At 40.4% G+C, this 17,570-nt stretch overlaps 2 protein-coding genes across 2 annotated transcripts; one reads left to right on the top strand and one right to left on the bottom strand.

Annotated features, from left to right (window-relative positions):
* Nucleotides 1–1,600: 1,600 nt before the first annotated feature.
* Nucleotides 1,601–4,709, bottom strand: LOC146487839 (protein cornichon homolog 4-like). The gene is made up of 5 exons (XM_085127808.1): nt 4,617–4,709; nt 4,340–4,408; nt 3,960–4,072; nt 2,997–3,137; nt 1,601–2,189 (listed from the first exon to the last, which is right to left on the bottom strand). The coding sequence occupies exons 1-5, from the start codon at nt 4,686–4,688 to the stop codon at nt 2,138–2,140; spliced, it is 447 nt and encodes a 148-aa protein (XP_084983934.1). The 5' UTR covers nt 4,689–4,709; the 3' UTR covers nt 1,601–2,137.
* Nucleotides 4,710–4,984: 275 nt separating this feature from the next.
* On the top strand, nt 4,985–10,529 carry LOC146487838 (protein FAM161B-like). Its single transcript, XM_085127797.1, has 4 exons — nt 4,985–5,606; nt 7,262–8,408; nt 8,800–9,006; nt 9,801–10,529. Exons 1-4 carry the CDS (start codon nt 5,024–5,026, stop codon nt 10,174–10,176), a joined length of 2,313 nt encoding a protein of 770 aa, XP_084983923.1. The 5' UTR covers nt 4,985–5,023; the 3' UTR covers nt 10,177–10,529.
* Nucleotides 10,530–17,570: the final 7,041 nt, after the last annotated feature.

Genomic DNA, 17,570 nt, shown 5'->3' with positions numbered 1-17,570 from the left:
AAATTTCTTGAGACGAAGCACGTGTTACCCCGCGGAGATTGTAAAAACATCAATCTTGTGACTCTCACGCTACTTCAATCGCGAAAATGAAGACCGGCCTCATCGCTGGCATAGAGCTTGGAGGAACCACTTGCCTGGCTGCGATTGCCGAGTTAAGCCGTCCAACAAAAATGGTTGAATGTTTTGAAACAGACACCACCACTCCTCAAGAAACATTACCACGGCTGTCCAAATTTCTTAAAGAGAAGCTTGCGAGTTTGAACATCGAGACTTTCAGCGCTATTGGAATCGCTTCCTTTGGTCCCGTGGATCTACGTAAGGGTTCCAAAACTTACGGGCACATCACAACAACACCTAAAGAAGCCTGGCGAAACGCAGCTGACGTTGTAGGTTTTTTCAAGCGTGAATTTGGCGACTCCACACCGATTGCGTTTGAAACAGACACTAACGCACCCGCTTTGGCAGAAACGACACAAATTGCTGGAGAATTCGACCCCGGGAATCCCCCAACGGTAGTTTATATCACCGTGGGAACCGGCGTTGGGGTGGGGGCCGTGGTGGGCGGGGCGCCAGTCAATGGGCTCCTACATCCAGAAGGAGGCCACATGATGGTACCACCCATGCCAGGTGATAGTTATCCTGGGGGGTGCGCTTTTAATCATGGCTACTGTGTAGAGGGGATGGTGCACTCCAAAGCCATTGCAGAACGAGCAGGGGTAGGACAAACAGAGCTTCACACCCTTCCAGATGACCATGAGGTATGGGAACAAGCTGGATATTACCTGGGTGTCCTGTGCCTGAATGTTACATACTTATTGTCCCCTCATGTGATCGTGTTAGGAGGTGGGATACTGAGGCGTAAGATTCTGTATGGTATTGTTAGAAGATGGTTTAAAGATCTCCTCAAGGGATACCTCGATGCAGAGAAATTCAAAACAGAAGAAGGATTGGCAAGTTATATACGCGAAAGTGTGTTTGATGATTCTGCTGGAATTATTGGAGCACTGGAGCTTGCAAGAAAAGAAGCCTGCAGTAGTTGATACAGTGATGAGAAACACCTTTGAAAAGGCCGATGGTCATTTGTAGAATGTGTTTCAAACAAATAAATTACTACTATCATATTGAATTCAATAATTATTGAATGCATTGTTAACATGTAGCTTAAATCAAAGTAAAGTCATTTTTTTATTTTCATACAATCATGACAACAAACCAAAACTTAATATGCTTCTCAGTAAAATAAAACATTACTCCTTCATAAAAAATGTGCGTGTGTATTTTAAATAATTTCTTTCTTTTATTGAAACCCAAAAGGTATTTAGCTAAATGTACTTCAGGGCCCAGTTGTTTGAAAGCTGATTTAATTTAATGCTAATCCTTGATTAAAAGTTAACTGAGGTTTTCATTTCGCTCTTTAAATTTTTTACCACTTTTAAGCTAAAGGTAGACAAAGTTCCATTCTCTTGTGCTCGTGCTTATGCTTGCGTCGTTGCGTCGTACATGTAAACCGGGACGACGTAAGCATAAGCACAAGCGCAAGCACAAGGCGGTTTTGCTTGCGTTGCACAAGTTTGTGCTTATGCTTATGCTTGCATCGTACGTGTAAACCAGGCTTTAGCAATTAAACTTGAATGAAACTTTATGTTAACCCAGGATTGGCTTAATCTGGCTTTGAACAACTGGGCCCAGGTTTCTGCAGCAGAAGGCAGTTAGGACCATATTCTGTCCAGACTTGGGCAAGCTATGAATGCCGTCTGGAGAGACTATAGGCTACAGGAAGATGTAGCAAGGTTCAAAAGGACACAAAAATAGCTTACCACCTGATATCTTAGTTTTACCTTCCTCGGCTGGACACATAGAGCATCAAGAATAAATACGTAAAAGTTACCTATTTCCTCATGTCATCAAGGCTAACCATTCAATCCTGACCAAGTGCATATTATAAGACAATACTTTTATAAATTTGTTTGAAATTATTTAGTTGTGGTACAGAATTGCAAAAGTCTTCCAAGCCAAGACAAAAATCAAATCATAAGTCCAACATACAGGTTAAAAAACCTGGAAGCATCTTGTGTGCCACATCATCAAATGGGCAAGCTTCACTTTATAGTACTCTTTCTTTGATGATCGCGTTGTTTCAACTTTTTGCCTTGGTTGTATCACTGTCAGCTAAAAGGGCAGCAATCATGCTATAAAGGAAACAAATTTTTTATGTTTAACTTAATTACACTTAATTTGGCACAGATTAAATAAGGTAAACTTCAAGTTACCAATAATCATTTTATTTCATTTGTGCTTCCTGCTATTGACAGATTGTAATGGGAGGGGGTGGGGATGGCACCAGAGAAAAGTGGCAAGGACATCTGTGATGAAAATGATGAAAATGATGGTGGGAAGCAAGACTTAAAGTGTTAAGGAGAAGTGAGAGAAATAGGAAAAATGCAGTATTACGTAATATTTAGCTGCAGACAAAAAAAGCGTAGTCTGTAATGCAATACAAAAATGTCTAACATTTTGAAATTCTTTAGCTTGCATTCAAATTAGCCCTACTAACCTTGTTCTTAAGTGCAAAACTCAAAAGAACATTTTTTCTTGAATGATGCTAGTAGGGCTAATATGAATGCAGACAAAAAAAATATGAAAATGTCAGCCATTTTTGCATAGGATCCATGGAAGCTGTCAAGGGAGGGGTGGCAACCAAGAATGCATGTATGGGAAAAAGGAATTTCAGAACCCTGTCCCCCGCCCCCTACTGCCCTTGTACCATATTCTTACAAATGCAGTTTTGCAACCAATTCCACATTTTCCCTGGGTTTCTTTCTCCCCTTACCCCCCCCCCCCCCAATCCCAAAACCCTCTCTCTAACACCTCTTGCACTGTATCAATAACACCATAATTTGACAGTTTGAAAAGAAGCACACCAAAAGCACATCTTTGGCCTCAACACGTATGCCCCCACAAAGAAAAAGAGGTTTTAAAAGAGGATTAAACCATACCTATAGAGATAAAGGAAAAAGAAAACAAGGTGAAATCCAAGCTTTATCATAGCTTCCTTGAGAAATCCTTTCAGCTCATGTCTGTTGTGAATCTCTGCTGGGTCGTATAATCCAACATTTCCTGCAGGCTTATTAGCAAATCTATGAGAAAGAAAGAAAGTACAGGACAAGTGTAAACAGAGCAGCTGTTTTAGCAAGGATGTTAGTTTACAGGGCGATAAAACTAATTCCACATCCATGAGGATGAAATTCTTAGTGTAGAATTTCGAAACTCTTGGCATATCTTTAGCATGTAACAAACTGGTGGAGATTTATACCCATGATGCTTTTAATAACACCATGAAAAGGTCTCTTTTAAAGAACACAGGTGTTCAGCTCTGATGATTTAAGGCTAAGTAATACGGGCAACATTTTCTTGCAATTTGTCGCATAACAATGTTGCATTGCAAGTTGCAATTATTTGTTGCCTGTATTACCACCTCCACAAGCAACAATTTTCTACTTTTTACAACATGAAAATTTGTTGCATGCAGAGGTGGTTATATGGGCAGCAAATAATCACAACTTGCAATATAACATTGTTGCACGACAAGTTGCAAGAAAATGTTGTCCGTATTACTTGGCCTTCAGCTCCACATGCCAAGCAAGAAACTCTTAAAGGCCCACATTCACCCAAGATGTATTGCGTGCCGAGGAACAGTTTTCATATATGAAAACCCCCCATTTCATTTGAGCGGGAGTCGAGTGAGAAAGCAATAAGCGATCACGAATATTCTTTCCCTCCAGCACGAGCCGTAGAGGAAACCCGCATAACCGCTTGAGTTCGTACAGCCAATAAGATCACGCGTTTGGACAATACAGCATTTCAAAACAAAAACAAACAACCGCAATGACTCTTAGGTGAAGGTGGGCCTTAAATGAAACAACTGAACTGACAACGTTTAAGATTTTCAACAAACCCACCTATAAATAAGCCAACCTAACAGTGGAGCATTGAGTAAAAAAAATATCCACTGGAAATGAACAAGGAGCAGTACTGTTAGAACTCCATGAGCAACCATTTCTGGAAGGATCCACTGTAAAAAAAAAACAATAATATCATTAATATGCAAAGCCTTGCAGGTGCAATGGACTCTAAACAATGACAGACCAACAAGAAAAAAGTAATAAAAGGCTCAGAAGGTTTTTAACCTTTTCATAAAAAATATATCCAATGATATTTCTGAACTTACATGCATGTGACAACATGGCAACACTATACTTCTACCCTTGTAATCTTTGGGTGTGGTTAAAAAATGAGATTTCTATACAAACTTGACAAGCTTTTTATATTGCCTACTTACCACATTAAGTCTCCGGCAGCATGTTGTAGCGTTAATATAGTCGCATTCGAGATCCGATAAGTTTATGATCTGGATTTTACGACATTAAGAGCGTGTCAAGGAATTTCAAAAGTTTAAACTCAAGCTCATATATAATGAACTGGTAGACCAATTATTGGAACTTGTAAAAGGCCAATATACATATATTATACAGGCCTATTACTGACTGCGTTTAGCCAGATTCGTTGTTCAAAAGTACATTCATGAATTGAAATAAAATTAAATAACCAAAGGATACAAAATATACAGTGAGAAACAGCAAAGCAGCTCCATCGATGAGACCAAACACGAACAGCGCCGCTTCCGACATTTTGAATTTTTCGGACCGCGCTACAAATGAAGGGAGTGGGAACGACAACAAAGAAACGAGGCTCAGCAAGCGGTCACCACACTCCTAAGTGGAGGGGGGTGCGGCAAAGTTAGTTTATCCAGAAACGAATTTAAAAAAATCATTTGCACACATATTTTCCCAATTGTTATTTATTTCTGCAAAAGCTACCTGGAATCAATTTTTGAGCCATTTCAAATTAAAATTTAGATTAATTTTACAGCTTTCGTATTACCCTACCCGACAAAGTAATAAATTTGACTTGGTTGTCAACACAAAACACAAAGCCACAGCGGTTGTTACGAACTCAATTCAATATGGCGTCGGGCCATGGAGTATCGGTTATGAAAAATCTCTGCTATACTGCACCCAGACACCCCAGAACAAATAAACCGGCAACTGAAAATGAAAGGACAAGAAGAAGTTTAGAAGTTGAACAACCAGAAAGCCAAGGATTGAAAGTTGTGGATGATAACAGACCTCCATCTTCTCGCAGACATAAGAGGCACTCCCAAGGTTATAAGCCCAAACGGTCCGTCAGGGAGTCTTTATCTGACTCCCTTCGCGAGCTAGACGGCGTGGACGAGGAAAATTTCTACGAGCATTTGTTAGAATTGAAAAATGAACACAAGAAAACTTTAAAGGCGATTGAAAAACTCTATTATTCTGAAAAAGATAAACGTGACTCTGGATTTTCGTTGGACTCTAGGACTATGATAGCAGTGGACGATTTTGACGAGAGTAGAATCCCTGGACAATTCCCATTAGAAGGTTATGATCCTTTTAAAGCAGCGACAAAAGGTGGGAAAGCAAATTTTGAAATCCCATTTGGATCAGAAGATCATATAAAGGATATGTCAGTGAGGGATGAAACAAAAATTGAAGAAGAGGAAAATGAAGGTGAGAATAGAAATTCAGAGGTTTCAAACTTGGTATATCAGCCTTCCCATAAAATTTTTCTTCTTCTTCATTTTGTTTTGATATGTGAATCAGATTGGCCGTTTTTATACCAGGGACGCATTATTTTTCAGGGTAATTTGTCTCTAGAATAAAAAAAAAAAGGCCACCAAATAAGCTAGTGGATATATTCTCAACTTTTCTCTCCTATCATTGAGCCTATAGCGTTGTTTACTGTTTAAACACATTGGTTTTGTTCTTCAAATGTACAAACCATTGAAACAAAAGAAGTCTTTGTTTGACAACCTCTAGTTAGCACATTAATTATCAATACTAGGTGATGTAGTGCGAAACATCACAGACAATAACTACTGACATGCAGTACCTTGTATTGTGAGCACTTATCGAGCATAAAATGGCCATTTCCTATTCCGAATGACCACCTGGCCTGCAAGACAAACAGATACACTTGGTAATGTGTAATGCCCAAAGTAGACAAAGAAAACCATTTCACCCAGAACAACACAAAACTGTGTGTCATGAAAGCCTGGTTGTAATAGGTTATGCAGAGATCTTCAGCATGATTTTCAAATCATCGACTTTTTATTCCTTGCTTCCAGGCTGTGTCATGTGTCTTTTACATAATATTGTGTTTTTAAAATGGGCAGGAATAATGGGAGCCCTAGCTTTTCAGGAAAATGCACATCTTCGTTTTTTGCCAAACTTTGTTAGATTCCTAATCTTGTTTTGTCGAGCAATTTTCTTTTGGCCTACTAGGAATTCCAACACTTTCCTATTTGTCTTAATTGTCAATAACAATACGTATTCTAATTCTCCATACTACAAGAGTGGCCCTGTAGCAGAGAATGAATTATTATTTGGACCGAGAGCACTTGCCCCCCACTAGGGTGGTCTGGGGTCAATTCCTGAACTCAGCATCATATGCGGGTTGAGTTAGCGGTTGGTTCTAATTCTTTTTTCAAGAGGTTTTTCTCCAGGTGCTTTAGTTTTCCCCTCTCCTCAAACACAAATTCCACATTCCAAATTCTAATTTGATCCAGAATTTGAGGGCCACAGGCTATGAGTATTTAGTTTTGTTTTGTTTATTAGCATCATCACCCTAATCCATGTGACTCCTACTCCTTATCATTTATCAAATTAAGTGGAACCTGGCAACCAGTGGCCCACAATAATCAGCCCATATTTTGGGATAACCTGAATAAAGTTTTTTAACATAAGGAAATTACTTCAGAGGCATTTGTTGTAGCCAAAATAAAATGGCCAGAATAATGAGTTGGCCATATTTACAGGGCTGATATAAGTACACTCCTGAATGGAAATGCGAATTGCTAGTACTTTACACTTTAGACTGCAAAATAGTATCTTTTTCTCTCGGAATATGGATACTTGATTTATGAATGGAGGTCGAAGTGCAGATAAACTTGCGCACGAGCCTTGCAAGCAGGTATCTGCCCCAATCCCCACCCCTGTTTTTTTACCCTTGTTTGTGAGTTTCCGCCATTACCTTTTACCACATTCAATTACTATAAACCACAGTATCTGTGAGCGCCGAAGGAAAGGTCTTAATTACAATGAAAAGACGTTCTGTCAAGCGAAACCCATGCTACATTTGTTTGTTTTTTTTTTTTTTTTGTTAGGTGATTCCTCTCTAGAGGAACTGCAAGTCAGTACACGGAGAAGATCTTATAGCGATCCTACAGATGGAGAATATGGAGAGGATGAAGATCTCGGTAAAACTAGGAAGCGATCAGGAGATGGAACAGTCCTTTACAGAGAGATGTTTCCTCGGAGGTCTTCTGTATTAGATGTAGTAGAGGACATGTGGGAGGGTTTCTCTGTGTATGATTACCCAGCAGATCCCAGTCCCCCGCGCGAGAAACGCGAAAACAAGAACGAGTGGACTCCCCAGATTACCATTCCTAAACCATTCACTATGACGATAAGAGAAGCTAAGAAAAAGGCGAAGAACATGACAAGATCTCAGCAGATTCTACAAGAGGACTTAAAAAAGAAACAGGAACAAGAAGAAGCGGAGCTACATAAGAAATTCCGCGCGCAGCCTGTTCCTGCCACGACTTTCCTGCCTCTGTATGATGAGATTACGCGTCAGAATGAGCTGAGAAGACATCACGTGCGAGAACTGAGCAAGGCGATTCTCAAATCTACAGAAAAACCGTTTAAGTTTGTTAAACGAGAGGAAGAGAAGAAACAAATGCGGCGAACGAAATCTCTGAGTAATCTGGCTGAACTTGAGAGCAAGGCAGTGGAGAAAAAGAAGTTTAAAGCTAATCCATTCCCCGATCGTTTATTCGATCTGACTTTAGCCGACAGGGTGGCTGAAAGAGAGGAGTACAGAGCGATTCGAATGCGAATGCGATCACAGGAAATGTTGGCTACCTCTCGTCTTCCGCCCAATATGGAATCCAGAGGGGAGGAGTACACGCTGGGTTCGTTTCGCAGCAAGTTAAACAGAGAAGGAAATAAGAACGCTTTTATGACAAAGGAACACAAGTTTAGGCCGCAGATCAACCCTGATATACCCGAGTTTGATGACCTTCACAGACAGTTTGAAAAGGAGATGAGAGACAAAAAGAAAGAAAGAGAACCTACTGTTGTAGAACCATTCAATCTCAGAACAGCGCGCATCTCCGCAGCGCGGAAATCAAGGTGTTCGCGTTCTCAAGAGATACCAGATAGTGGACGATCGTCCAGAGATCGCTCTGCCAGCCGGGAACGACCCTCCAGTGCCAGGCCCCACACCCCTCACGACACCCTTCCGTTTGGGTAGGTGCATTATGAATTAAGCCTAGTAACCACCGAACAGATTAACTTGCCCTTGCCAAAATATTGCCGGCCTAAACACGTGCTGCGTCATAGGAATTCTTTCTCACAAAGCTTTCAATTAAGTGATCATGGTTTCGGATCTCACTTAGAACCAGTTAGAACCACCTTGTACAGCATGATAAACCGCGCCACAGGAAAGTACTGCTCATTCGCTTTTATTGAATGGTCACATGTTAGGACTTAATAGTTAGAAACACCTTGCACACACACAAAAAAAGAACCAGCCCTGCTAGAAAGTACCACTCAGTAGCTTTCATTTGAAATTTTAACACTTATTTTATTCTCAGTTTGCGTTTTAGAGTAAAACGGAGTTGTAACTTTTCTGTTTCAGAACTACGGAGTCTACGCGCTTGCGCGAAAGTTCAGTCCGCAAGAGCCTGGAACAGAGGGTAGCAAGTGAACAAGACGAGATCAAAGAGGAGCAACGAAGACGACGCCGACAGAAAATGCTAAAACCTGAAGTGACGAGAAAAGTTATGGCGAATGATCACAGTGTACAGCTGAAAAAAGCAGCCAAGGAGAAGGTTCAAAGTTTCAAGTAAGAACAGTGTGTCTTGGTAGTTACCAGCTTCCGTGCTCTTCTCTCTTCCAACCTCGTTTCCAAGGTCCTCGGGAACGAGGTTGCCCTCGCTTTCCGCACGCGCCTGATTCCCCTTTACTCTCCCCCTCAGCCTATCCTGACACTTTCTCTCTCGTGATCTGTAAAAATGCTCCCCTTTCATTTTCTCCACTCGCTATTTTCGCCGGTTGCTTAAAACAAAGACTGTTAGTTTCACCGTTTCTGTTTGAAATTGACACTTTCCGCCTTGTTGCGCTTTTCTTTTAAAGAATATTCCTCAGTACTGCCATTTTTTTTCCCAATTTCTTTTGTTTCTCAGCCTGTCACAACTGTCCGGTTCTTCTTCTTTTTGCATGAAGCTTGTCTTCCCTTCATCCTAAGTCTTGCTCCCCTCCCCACCATGAGTCGAACAAAGTGATTAACCGACTACATCTTGCACACAGATTCAAAACTGACGCGTTATTTCCAAGTAATGATTACCTACTACTATAAAAGAAAACAATGCGCAGATAAATGGATTTACCGTATTTATTCGATTAACCGCCCTGGGGGCTTATTTAATTTTGGGCCCATGAGGGTGGGCGCTTATTGAAGGTGGGCTCTTATTCGAGGGTGGGCGCTTATTCGAGGCTGGGCGCTTATTATTTTTCAAACATTTTCGGCCGGTGCTATCACGAGCTATTGCTCTGCTGTCACCAAACGTCTCTAACTGTTTCCCAAATTCTAACCATTTCTTTAGCCCTTACGCCATATCTTGTTGTTGTTCATTTTAGGGAAAGCGATCGAGCGCGGAGAGAAGAATACAACCGTGAACTTCAGGAGATGCAGGAACGCGTAAACAAACGACCTCTGCTCTTTGAACAGCAATCCCAGTTTACTGCCAGACGCGCCGCAGAACGCAAGTATGCGGATATCCTTCGCAGCGCAGGCGTAGATGAAGCACTTGTACAGAACCTCGTTACTAAGGAAGGTGGGATTGTGGATGCCGAGTCGGACGATGAGCTTGAAGAGACTGGATCCCAGATTAATTATGGCGGATCGAGGCGATCTTCTGGTGCTGAATACAGGTCTGGTAGCCAAGCCGGTAATGAAGATGACAGTGAAAGCGATGTTGAAGAAGAGATTGATGACGAGGATGCGGAAATATAAACTGTTTATTGAAGAATGGCCGTGTTACCTGCTCAAAGCCATACATAGCTTACTCCAGCTGCAAGGGAAAGCTTGAACTGAACCAGAAGGCCAAAACCAATAAGCCAAACGCCCTATCTCCTAATTGAATTACAAACACTGGTGGGCCATAACATGTTTCTGATGTCCTCAGCTGTTGAAAGCTATGCTTTCCGCCAGTCGATATGGAGTGCGTCAAGTGCAAAGTTGAAGGAATGTCACCCTTCAGTAACTTCGATGTTCGTAAAGACTATCAGAAAGTACATTGTAATTATAAATAGCTCGTATTTGAAGTAATGTTTCTATGTGACAATAAAACTTGAACATCCACCTCATTTACATCAATATGAAGACCGCGATAAGATTTTATGCGATTAGCTATTTATAGAAATATCAAGACGTTAAGCTGATTTTGCAAGAGGTACTTTTTCTTTTTTTTTAAGAAACACTGTTCTCAACCAATCAGGGCGTGCTCACTAAAGCAATAAAGGGTGAAAAAAGAAGAGAAAAGGTAAATTTCTTGACGGCTAATGAAAACTGCGACCTCGGTGCAAGAACTCCCGAGTAACAAGCAACTTGCAAATGACCAGTTGAAATCCTTTCAGTAAATTGTTTCGGTTAATAAGTGCATTGCAGCGGAATGTAAAAATTCGGTTTTCACTTGCGTGAAAGCCTGGATTTTTTCACACCTTTTTAATTGTTCAGGTTATTTACTGAAGGCACTGATCATAGCTGTAGATGTTATAGTCTCACTAAAACACAACTTTGCTATTGGATATTATTATATCTCTCAGTTAGTACGCGCGGTGTGATTGGTCAATTTTGCAGCCCGTGTTTCACTGTACGACCGCTAAGCCTCAACTAGTTTCCATTCCCGCGCGCCAGATTAACCTCAAAGACATAATAAATATCTTACCAACTTCGTTTTCTCGGTTCGTTCGTTTCTTTGTTTAACCTTCAGTGCGGATCTCGAACTCGGTGAGTAAGAGGTATTTTGATTACCAACCGATTACTTTACGCGATTTCTCATTGGACAAAACACGTAACGTGGTACAAAATCAGATAATCACAGTTGTCCGATTTGATAACCGTCTCAGTTTTAGATCGTAGTTGTTGTAATCCAATCACAGTCGAAAAAAATGGAGTAAACTAGTTTTTAGTTTGCTTACATTTCTGCAGTCACGGCGTGGTTATCACTGACTGTTTTTGTCTTTTCCACAGTAAACTAAGTAAAGTGTGGGTGTTTCAGAAATTTATCGGAGGGTTATTAAATAAATAAACCCTTTTCCGGGGTTAAAGATTTAATAGAAATCTTCTTTGTCCATTGCCAAGTAATCTTTTCAAAAGCGATCCAGTCGTCCAAATATTGCGCAGTTCATACTTTCAAGTTATTAACATGGTTTTAAGAATTAACACCAAAAAGGAAAAATGTTTGCTACAACGAAATTTTTATGGTTGAATAACACGGAAGGAAGCGGGGGTCGGGCGGGGAGTGGGTTGCAAGCGATTGCATTGTCAGCGCCGGATGTAACCACTGCTGACGTCAGAGCGAAAACACGCCCCTGTCCCCTCTCCGCTCGCTCCGTGTGTTTCTATTCGTTCAATTCCCACTAAAACCCTTTTCACAGGCTACTGACGTCAAAAATTGAAATTATAATGATTTTGACGGGACATGTTACGACCAGCTCCCAGTTGGCTTGATAGCTCAATTGGTAGAGCACTGCACCGGCATCGCAGAGTCCATAGGTCCGAATCCCGTTCAAGCCTGAATTTTTTCAGGCTTTCTTTTCCCAATTCTTTATTAGTTGCCGACAAAACTGCGATGATCCGCTGTTAAAAGATATATATTTCACATAGTACATCAGTTTCATCATTCCAAATTTGCGTACTGTAGTGAAATCACAGGTATCCCCAATCATTATTTGAGGCTTTTAAATGTAACAACAGTACTCGAACTATCGATAAATGTATGGTATTTGAAAGATAAATTTAATACTTCAGGATTAACCTTTCTAAGGCGAATTTAAGCTCCTTTTAAAATTAATTAATATTATACCTGCCATTTCCCTTTAGCCTTATCAGGTCCCTTGTGCAATAATCATAAGGTTTTCTACATGGAAAATATTAACCAGCTTTGTTATTTTCAATAGTTTGCGGGTGTTTTTCCTTCATTTAAGGCCTCGTAGGGACAAACAACGATTTTCTAGATCGTAGTTGTGTGGAGTGCACGTTATTCTTTGATTGGATAATATGATATGGATAATATGATATGGATAATATTAGTTAGTTTAGTTAGGTATGATTTTGGTTATCTTTTATCTTTTATCTCTGAATGTATATCAAATGTTTTCTGAAGGATTTACCATGTCTAGATAAAGTTACCATACCATACCATACCATGAATCTGAAAGTTTACAAGCGTGGCAACGAGGACTTGCCGAAAAAGGAATTCTTCCTCTGACTGCGAGGAAGGAACTCGACTTGATTGCAAAGTTGTTAGAAATTGCTGTCTATTGTTTGATGATCAAGGTGGTGAATAAGGCGAAAAAATTGACGAATCAAAACAAACTGATAAAAACCTTACAGCTATTGTGATATGCCAAGTCTGCAGACCGAAGCGGTCACTATGATGGAAGACACGCAGACTGTGTAGATGCTTTTCAATCCCTTCACTGAGATTCCAAGTAGTTTTCTGTATACTTTGATGTTCGTGGTATTTCTATTTTATTCTGTCTCGACAGAATAAAATAGAAATGTATAAGGTAGGTGCAGAGCCAAAGGGTATGGTGTTTGAAAGTCTGAAAACTGATTGGTATGGATTCTGTCAGCCCTGCAATCGTTTTGATTCTAACAACCAGGGCTGGGTTGCTCGAAGCATGGTTAGCGCTAACCATTGGTTAAGAGGTATTAAAACCTACAGGTTGTCATGGTATTTAACCCGGGTTAGCGCTAACCATGCTTCGAGCAACTGGGCCCAGGTTTTTTTTTTTTAGATTCAGATTTTTTTACAAGTCTTAAAAGAAATGATTTAGAAATACATGAAACAAGAAATATGAGTGATAGGAACCGACGCTATGTTATGCAAATTCGCTTCAACTTAGCCTTTTTACAAACCGCTTTTTATCATTAATTATGTAACCTTGATAATGGCGCAAGATGCACCGAAACGTCGGTTCCTATCACTCATATTTCTTGTTTCAGATTTTTTTATTTATGCACTATTTCAATAGTTTACGGTACATCACAAAAGTAACATAAAGAAAACATTAAATTACATAAATCATCAAAGGTAAAATGTGCGCAGTGACCAAAGGAGCTTAGGCTTTCGATTTGGTCCCTGCCATGTGAACCTAACTGGCGAATAACGTGCAACTAACTAAGTAACACAAAACAAGAGACAAGAAAATTGAGAGTGCATAAAATCATACTACAATTTTTACATAAAAAAGCAATAGAAATGATAATTAATAGTGAGGGCAGAGAAATCAAATACTCACTGGGTATTTAAGAGGTATAATTTGTATTGCTTGTAGAAGCTATTATATGGAAGCTTTTTTAATTTAGAGGAATTTTTTCCCAAATTGAAGACCCAGCAAATGCAAAAGTGGTAGCTCCCCTTAAAAAGGGGCACCAGAAAATTAGATATTTTGGTCTGAAATAGGGTCAGGATTTGAAGAACCGAGCACCACACCCCCATCATAAATTCCGAAGGGCACCCCCCCTCCCCCCGCTTCACCTCTCCCAGGACAGCACCACACTAAAGCCGCTGCTTCTACATTACTACTACTATTCGAAGTGGTCACTCTTTAGGCTGATTTTCTCAACACAGACAAACTAGCTAGCTTCTGACTGATTGTATTTCGTCCACAAACACAAAAGCTACGGATCATCTTGTACCGCATAACAAATAGCACCACAGAGAGCACAAAACTATAAGACAAAACTTACAACAATCTTTTCATGTAACACTGATAAAAAGGGTGCTGCATATCGTCTGACTCATACCAATTCCCCCGCTCTAGCCGCTTGCTGGAGTTGTTCCAGTGTTGTTCTCGGTAGCCCCGAGTTCAACTCCTCGACTGTACTCGTAAATATATAGCCCTGAGAAACTGGAAAAAAACCGTGGACGAAGATCCTGCTAGTCGTCAACGTTGGATCTCGGGAGAGATCAGTCTTATGGGCTAAACTTGAAATATGAGAAAAAAAAAACGAGAATAAAATACGAGAAGTCCAAGGACTACCAAATAGCCGACTGGTCTGCCTACGGCCTGTCAGTTGGAATTTTTAACCTGTTCCGTTGAATTTGGATTCGGTTGCTTCCCGTCATTTGGGTAAAGTGCCTGAAAACTAGCTTGGTAAAGCTAAGGGCACCTCCACCATAAACAAAGCGTTTACATCAAATAGAAGAAAGATCCTCGCAGTTAGTATGCAGCTCCCAGTGAAGGAAAACACTCCCCGACCTGTCTTCGCAACCGCTAAAACAATTCCAAACACGAAAATACATACCTCTTACTAACCGAGTTCGAAGTCTATACTGTAAGTTCTTAAGCAGTTGCGAAAAGAAGGCCTGAAAAAAAATCAGGTTTGAACGGGATTCGAACCCATGACCTCTGCGATGCCGGTGCAGTGCTCTATCAACTGAGCTATCAAGCCAATTGGGAGCTGGTCATATTGTGAGTTCGTAATATACCCGGGAAGGATGAGGCGTTTACATTTGCACAGATGGAGAGTGAAGATAACTTGGTAGCTTCTGCCGACTCACTACTGGTCTTGCTGTACTGATCTGATGTACACCTGCACCCTGGGTATCCTGTGAAGGTCACAGCAGTCTGCTGCATCAGCGAAGATTTCATCTCAGCGCTACGTGCCCACAATATTACCGACAAATACCTGTAGGAGTACTCCCACCATCCCTAAGGTCTGAATTTACAATTTATGGAATGCTTCTAGGTCATTCTCGCTACGTAGCTTCTGTTTCGTGTTATAAATAGAAATTTCATAAGAGGTTGGCTAGATTGGTCAGAGGTTACCAACAGTTAAGATTTTTGTTTTATATAAAGCTCGTCTGAACTACCACTAAATTAAATGAAAATTGGACCATCAAACCAAAAAACCATTATATTTAGACCCTCTTGAGGTACTTTGCTGTCGTCTCCCGACGGTTTGGCATCACTGGGATATTTCTATCCTGGCGATTATAAAAATATCAAACATCTTTCATTCGCCTGGAGTACTGCCGGCACTGTCAATCATACTTTCGTTTCTTTCAATCAGAAGCTGGACTATTTGTTGCCTTCACGTAGCAGCTGTAACAGTTGTTGTCATGCAAATCACACGTGAACAGAGCGTGTCATGAGTGACAGCATTCCCATGATTCCTTTCTCAATAACAAAGCCCATTTATACGTTGATACCGTGTAAACACAAAAAAATATTGGCGAAACCGGTCACAAACCGGTCTTTTTTCGTATTTTAATGGTGTATAGCACTCTTAAAGGTGTTCAGATACTATAATATCGGAGGTTTCTTACATTTGAAATGACGCTAATGACCCGATGAACATTTTTCTCATGTACATGTGTGTTCGCAATTTAATTATCGAAATGATGACGATTGCGAACGCATTCATCCGGAACGTATAGCAGTAGGTCCTTGTGTTTCGACGACTCTCAACGATCTATCTTTGCAAGGCGTTCACATTAAGTGACCTCATCCTACAGGCTCGTACTCATGGTAGAAAAGAAGATTTATTACATAAGAACGTTTGTAAATGGGCATATGGCAACTGTTGAAATGTTAACGATTTGTGTTCAGTTTTCAGGTTGACCAAGGATGGTCACCGTCGATGTATCTTGGTACAAGACAAATTCGAAAGTATTGCGTGAATTAATTATCAGTTGCTAGGTATTAGTTGGTTTGTTACTGTGGACGAACAAGAGCAAACCATTTGATAAGGATTGATAACGATCGCGCAATACTTGATTTAGATTCGACAGCTCATCCCCCGCGATCACCGATCAGGGTTTGTGCAAATGAATTAAATTTTCATGATTAAAATTTCCATTCCCACGAGTTGGTTTCATCCTTCATGGCAAAATATAAAGGCTCCCGTGACTAATTCTTCGTGGCTAGCCAACGGCAAGTCGCCTTTAATTTGACCAAACTCGTGGCACCTGCAATCCACATTGTTTACCCAATCCTCATGCTTGTGTCCAGTTTGCCTCAATGCGAGCGAGAATAATTATGATGCAGCAATAAGTAACAACTCAGATTATCTGGATTCACATTAGGAAAAATTTCATGGTAAGATTGATCCGTGGAAAATGCAAGCTGCTTTATTCCGGCCGTCCTTGTTATCGGTATAGAATATCCGATTTTTTTCCCGACAATCGTATTACATTTAAGACATACTGTCTTTCAATGCAGTTGAAAAACTCAATATATTCACGTATTGTGTGTGCACACTTGGGTGTTTCTATATTGTATAAAACCCAATTCTTAAGACTGCATTAAAGTGATGACACTACTTTCAATTCTGGTTGTTGCTTATATGTACCACACTATTCATGCAAGTATTTATTTTGGACATTAATTGGAATCAAAGCAGAAATTTTCTAAAATCTTCAAATTCTGTCCACGAAACCCACTGTGCTGAGGCGCTGAGGAGCCTTGTGCAACTGTATTTCATAGCAGTGATACAGTAAGACCCCTCCTTCTTTCTGCCTTTGTTGTTGGTCACAGCACATACCCGCCTGTCAATCAGGATAAACCGGTTTTAGGTTCTTCCGCTTCAACTGCGGCTGCGTACATTTGTAATGTGACGTCATGAAGTACGGTGTCATATTGCAAACGACAATGATTGAAACGAATTTGAAGCAATTTATAAATGAAATGTTGCTCATTCTGTCTCTCTCCTTTTCAAGAAGTAACTCTAGGAGATTTTCTCCTGTAATTTAATGCATGTGGTTTCGATTCCGGTAGCGATCTGTGAATGCTAATTGGTTTAGCGGCAGACGTTTTGTGGTAGTTCTTGGAATAATCTCTTGAGAATTAACACGATTTTTCAACGCGAAAACGGTTTCTTTTACATTCGTTATTTACTTTTCACTCAGCACAACATAACGAACCTTTAAAAAGTGAATATTGCCAACAAATGTTTTCGAAAATGTAAACACAATAATGCATTCAACGCCGTGACCAACATGAATGCATTCGCGTTATGGCGACTCGCCGACCAATCAAAATCGAAGACGCTTGGGTGTGTGTAAGTTACGGTTACAACCGGTAAACATACAAACAAGCTGTCAATCATTCTTACGTCATTCTAAACAATCCGAAGAATTACGAATAAACACGATAATTACCGATTCTGCGCTG

This window comes from Pavona decussata, unplaced genomic scaffold (genome assembly GCF_977016875.1).
Source record: "Pavona decussata unplaced genomic scaffold, jaPavDecu1.1 SCAFFOLD_13, whole genome shotgun sequence".
Lineage (NCBI taxonomy): Eukaryota > Metazoa > Cnidaria > Anthozoa > Scleractinia > Agariciidae > Pavona > Pavona decussata.
The sequence above is the reverse complement of the archived record's forward strand: the minus strand, read 5'-3'. Positions and strand labels throughout refer to the sequence as shown.